Here is a 6,000-nt window from a genome sequence, read left to right on the forward strand (position 1 = left end):
ACACCCCCTTGGAAGCCGTGGTGGGGAACCCCGGAGTACGTAGAGGTGCGATTTCGTCCAGTTAATAGTATACCCGGAGGCCCGACCATACGATGTACATATGTCTAGGAGACAATTGATCGAGCGTGCTGGAGATGCTAGGTATAGCAGGATGTCATCCGCATAGAGGGATATGCGATCCTCCCATCCTCGTGCCCATTTTAGGCCGCGGATAGCCGGATCTTGCCGTATCCAGGCAGCCAATGGCTCCAGTACCAACGCAAAAAGAAGTGGTGAGAGGGGACATCCCTGCCTCGTTCCCCGTCCCAGCGGAAAAGTGGCCGATACATGGCCGTTCACTACGACCTGTGCCAATGGGCTTGTGTAAAGTAATTTAATCCAGGCACACAACTTGGGACCAAATCCCACGTGCTGGAGGACCGCAAAAAGGAAGGGCCACTCCACCAGATCAAATGCCATTTTAGCATCCAGTGATAGTATGACAGCCTCCTCCTCTATAGTGGACTGGCGTGCAATGACACCATGCAGGCGCCGCAGGTTAAGAGCGGTATTGCGGTTAGGCATAAATCCGGATTGGTCCGGGTGTATTACTGTGACCATATTTGCCTGCAACCGCGTTGCCAACACTTTGACTAAAATCTTTGCTTCAGCATTGATCAAGGAGATCGGTCTATAAGATGCGCATTTGTGCGGTGGTTTATGGGGTTTATGGATGGCTACTATAGTGGCCAGTCTCTGATCTTTTGGTAGGATTCCCTTTTTTAAGCTATCAGTGTACATCTTTAACAGGTGCGGTACAATCTGGGTCGCTGCTTTTTTATACCACTCAACTGGTATTCCATTCGGTCCCAGTGCCTTCCCCGGGTGCAGTGCGGCTATTGCAGACCTAAGATGCTCTTTAATGTCTCTTAAGGCCCCTCATAACTATTTGTTGCATGAAACGAAATATATGTAAACATATAGCAAAACCTTTTACTAGCTCAGCAGAACGAAAGAATTAGAAGATGTAATCTTATTCCTTGCAAAGTGCCAACATATTCCCGTCAGAGCACATTGCATGCACCAGTACTGTATAAAATTAAATTTAGTACCCATCACACTTGCATATTGGAGTGTTAAACTAGGATTGGCAGTGGTGTTCATATTTCTTAAACACCAAAGTTTTTATTAGCAAATGAGGACTTTCTGAGAGTTGTAATTTGTTCTCACTTAACTGGACTAACACGCGGTAAGAATGAATTCTGAAATACAAGACCAGAGCATGATATATGTTCCATGTATATGGGACAATCTGACAACTCTAAATGTGATGTATGCTAGTCAAAGAGTAATGGCTAGACTGAGGTTCGAGGTATTTTGCCGTCGTTATTGCTAAAAAAAAATGGAAAAATGTGTCCATGTGCGGATTTACGCCCTCTGAACAAAAATATTTTAATTGATTGCTATCCCTTCCTAAAACTAATGAGTTAATTTCTACCCCGGATGGGTCTACTATCTTCAGCAATATTGATCTCAGAGCAGCGTACCATCAGGTTAGACTCAAAAAAGAATTATTTTTTTTGCAGAGTTTTATATAGCGCGAACTTGACCCGAATCCAATCAGGTATCAGAGCGCTTTACATAGCACCAGTTACGTTACATGAGGACACACATTCATTTTTTTTTTTTTTTTTTTTTTTTTTGAAACCGTTTATTACAAAGTTCAAAGAATATACAAAGATGGGCCTACAACCTTCAGGCCGGCCGCTAGCAAACAAGAGGAGCATAAGATACACACAGTAGAACACAGGCTGCGGCAAAGGGAAACGTACAGGAGTTAGCCGCGTTGATGGCCACACCATCCGGACCCCACAGGACGGTTTCTTTTAAACATAAATAACAACAAACAAAATCAAACCACAAGGCAACCCACGATCGAAAACAGCAGCATGTGCTCCCCTAGAAGGGGGACCCTACCAATCCATAGGAGTATCAAGGGGGGGGGGAAGGTCAGAACAGGGACTGGGTGGACTCAGTGCCCGGTACCGGAGAGCTAAACCGGCTAAGGGGACGGGGCAGGCGATGGATCGGGCAATAACGGCGGGGCATAGATTCCCCACGGTAGGCGTTCCAGGGGCCCCATACTTTCACCCATGTCCCAGGCTTACCTCTCGCTACATACACCACCTTTTCCCGAAACATGCACCAGTCCATATTGTCCTTCGAGGCCGAAACAGTCGGGGGCCTCTGGGAACCCCACAGCTGAGCAATATCGCGCTTAGCCACCATATATCCCAGAGTCACCCACCACATCTGTGGCGCCGAATAGTCGGTTGGTTCCCACACGTTCAACAGGCATCTCCTCGCTTCGGGCAGCAGCGGCACACGCGTAACCACCCGCAGGACCTCATGCACACCACGCCAGAATCGCTCCACCTCTGGGCATTCCCACAAAATATGAAGAAAGGTCCCCAAAGAACCACACCCACGCTTACACAACCCGTCCACAGCATAGCTCATACGCAATAGCCTTAGCCCCGTTATGTAGACCCTATGGAGTATCTTGAGCTGGACGAAGCGAAGGCGGGCCGGTATGGCCACCTCTTTTGGGGAGGCCACCGCAGAGACCCAGTCCTCGTCGTCCAGCTCCAATCCATCGGCAACCCAAGCCTCGCGAAGATCAAGCAGCAACCCCGCGCGGTCATTGATCAGTTTTTTATAGATTAACGAGATCGTGCTTTCCGGTACATGTCCATCCAGCACTCTATCTTCCAGAGGGGAGTACTCCGGGATGGAGGCGACGTCCGGGAAGACGGAGCATAGTGCATGACGGATCTGCATATACCGAAAGTACTCCCTGTCTTGCAACTGGAATTCCGTCTGCAGCATCTCGAACGTTTTGAATCCCCCCCTCGTCCAGAGATCCCCCACCCTGCTGATGCCTATCATGTCCCACTTCTCGAAGCCCTTCGAGGTCCACAGGGAGCCCAACTGCTCAGATGCGTACAGTGGTGACGCCCGGGTCAAACGATCCTTCCACCCCATCGCTACATTAGCCGCGTGCCACACTCGTACCATGACACGCGTGGGGCCCGTCAGACGTGCGTCGAGCGAGCTGGAGTAGAGCGCTCGATTATAGTCACCACCCGGCAGTAGCATCTTATCCATTTCAAAGGCCGGGTTTAGGGCAGGCCCGTATAGGCCGTGATTAATCGCAGCCAGCTGGGAGGCCCAATAATACCGTTTAATATCCGGGAGGGCTATCCCCCCGTCATACCACGGGAGCGTCAGCTTCGCCAGGGCGATACGCGGTCTTCCGTCCCAGAACAGGCGGCGTTGCAAACTCTCCACCTCGCGGAAGTAGCGTGCCGGGACGAGGTCCATTGTATTCTGCAAAGCGTACAGGAAACGCGGCAGCGACATCATCTTAAACAATGCCGCCCGGCCGAGCGGCGAGAGCGGCAAACGCCGCCAACGCGCGACATCCTCCTTCAGGCGCTGGAGGGGGGGCAGCAGGTTTCGATCATACCGGGCCTCCGCGTCTAGGGTGATGAAGATACCCAGGTACCTAAATCCCTGCGGGGCGATCTGGATAGGACAGCCCCGCGGAAGGATAGGAGCCTCCCCAGAGAGAACATACACGCACGATTTAGCCCAGTTGATGACAAGGCCGGAGTTACGACCAAATGATTGCAATACATCAACCAGTACTATCAGTGATTTACGTGGGGAAGCCAGGTACAGGAGAATATCGTCAGCATATAGAGACACGCGGTCCTCATACTCGGGGGTACACATTCATTTTTTGTTAGGCACGGGGAGATTAAGTGATTTGCCCAGAATCACAGGATGTTTTTATTGTTTATTTTTTATTGTTTTATGTTTAGGAGGTTATATATGAATTGTATTGTTATAGCAAAAACGGCATTAAAATGGCGGCTCCCTCAACTGCTGTAGTAAGAATGCACTCTAAATATGGCAAACAGGACATATGCCACTTTTTGGTGGATGTTGTGCTTGATCAAGTCCAAAGGATGCCCTTTCCCCTTAATAATGCAAAAAAAATATGGGTGAAGACCTGCATTTCCCCAGCAACAATGAAGCATCTTTCTCGCTATCCACCTATCCATCCTCTATTTTTTTTTGATAACCAATTTCATTGGCATTTTTAGACAACAAGGTAAACATAGCATCACTTTGATATATATTAGACATTCCAAGACATTTGCAAGTGACTTCCCCTTCCTGTTCGTCTGAAGCGTGAGCCCTCCTGTGCTGTGGAAAATCAGTCTAGCGGCCCCATCCATTTGCCCCATACCCGCTCATGTTTGCGTGGGCACCCTCTTGCTTTGTATACAGCTTTCTCTTGGTTGGCACACCAGTCCACCCCTTTCTGCCATATAGCCATCGAGGGAGGTGTTGAGTTCTTCCAGGCCACTGCAATTTCTCTTTTAGCTATCAGGATAGCTGTTCTCAAAAATAGTTTGTTGGCCCGGGAGCCATCTAGTCCCTCCATCACTCCCAGGAGAAGGGCGAGGGGATTTAGACGAACCACCCACCCCAGTATGCCACTTAGTTCTGAGACAATAGATGTCCAGTATTTAGAATGGCGCAGGACCAAACCATGTGGTAGAAGTCGGATATTCCCCCTTCTCAAATTTCCCATGAGAAGCTTTGCCTCTAGTGGTCGTCCTCTATTTTTAATTTACAATTTACATTTTTATTTTCTGCAAGTGTCTTTGTGTCTTTGTGTCAAATCCACAACTAGTGGCATTCTTCGCCATCGGATTCCTCCTCATCATGACTTTGTCACCTCCAAGCAGTGGCACTCTTCGGAGCCATTAGCAAAGGTTTTTGTTGAGATTACACATAGTGTATCAGTCTTTTTTCGCAGTGACTGTGCGAGATTGAAAGAGTGCATTAATGATGTATGCTACTAGTAGAGGGTGATGGTTACTGTTCTTTTTGGAAGAATACCTCGCTATGAAGTTCAGTAAATCAGGTGTTTTTTTCAGTTTTCCTAAGTTAGGGGTTGCAGCACTCTATCCCTTCACTCCACGTACATTATATCTTTGTGTTGTGTCATCAAATTGGGAGGATGTAACAAGTATTGTGACTTTCCTCTATTTCCATAATATTGTTTATTACAAATTAATACATGCTATGTTATTTAATTAAGGTATGGGACCCTCCAGGGAAACGCCTTGCAGGTAGAGCTCATCGAGTACCATGACGAAATTGCTTCAGAGATTGGCGTCAAGCCCAACATCTTCCAACTCTTTCTGACTGATCCTATGCTGGCACAGCAAGTGTTCTTCAGCGCTTGCACATCACCACAATACCGCCTGGCTGGGCCTGGGAAATGGGATGGAGCTCGGAATGCTATCCTAACCACGTGGGACCGGGTAGTAAAACCCACAAAGACGCGAGTGGCGAAGAAAAAATGCAGGAGTTTTCCACTGTCCACCATACTTGGACTTCTGTGCTTTTTTACTTTGTTTGCTTTTGTCTTTATGTTTAATTGAGTGACCACATTTTTCTCATGTAGGTTTTGTCAGTGCTTGCACATCATCACAGTGAATGGTCCAACAAAGTTGCACAGGAAGTATTTCTTCTGCTGCAATGGAGGATTAGCAGCTATCTGCCCAATGCCAAATCTGTCTATTTCTGGTGCCTGATTCTACCTTTCTGTACTGATCTGAAACTGTAGACTTAGTGATAGTCTTCTCTGTGATTAAGCAACTGGGTCTCTGGGAAGTGATCACATTGACACCTGGAGAGAAGTCTCTAGAGTGGTATATGTATGTTCACATTGTGCAACCCTTATCCAAGCCTGATATCTTGGCCATTTAAAACGCCCTCACTCTCATTGCGCGTCGACTAAGACCTCACCTACCTGCGTGGGGAAGGACTGCTGTCTCTGCGGCTTGTCTCCCTCTGGTTGCCGCTCCTGCCATTCCACCACGGCCGCAGCCCAGAGAGGGAACTACAACCCCCAGCAACCTCTGCGGCGGAAGTGGA

At 48.2% G+C, this 6,000-nt stretch overlaps 1 protein-coding gene across 1 annotated transcript in view; it reads left to right on the forward strand.

The window, feature by feature from the left end:
* The window catches only part of LOC146833817 (dimethylaniline monooxygenase [N-oxide-forming] 2-like), a 602,486-nt gene extending 596,982 nt beyond the window's left edge, over positions 1-5,504 (forward strand). Inside the window, exon 9 of the mRNA XM_085600095.1 lies at positions 5,159-5,504. Coding sequence (XP_085456221.1) covers positions 5,159-5,504 — 346 coding nt within the window. The remainder of the gene's footprint in view (positions 1-5,158) is intronic.
* The last annotated feature ends 496 nt before the right edge of the window (positions 5,505-6,000 follow it).

Source organism: Triturus cristatus, chromosome 4_2 (genome assembly GCF_964204655.1).
Source record: "Triturus cristatus chromosome 4_2, aTriCri1.1, whole genome shotgun sequence".
Taxonomy (NCBI): domain Eukaryota; kingdom Metazoa; phylum Chordata; class Amphibia; order Caudata; family Salamandridae; genus Triturus; species Triturus cristatus.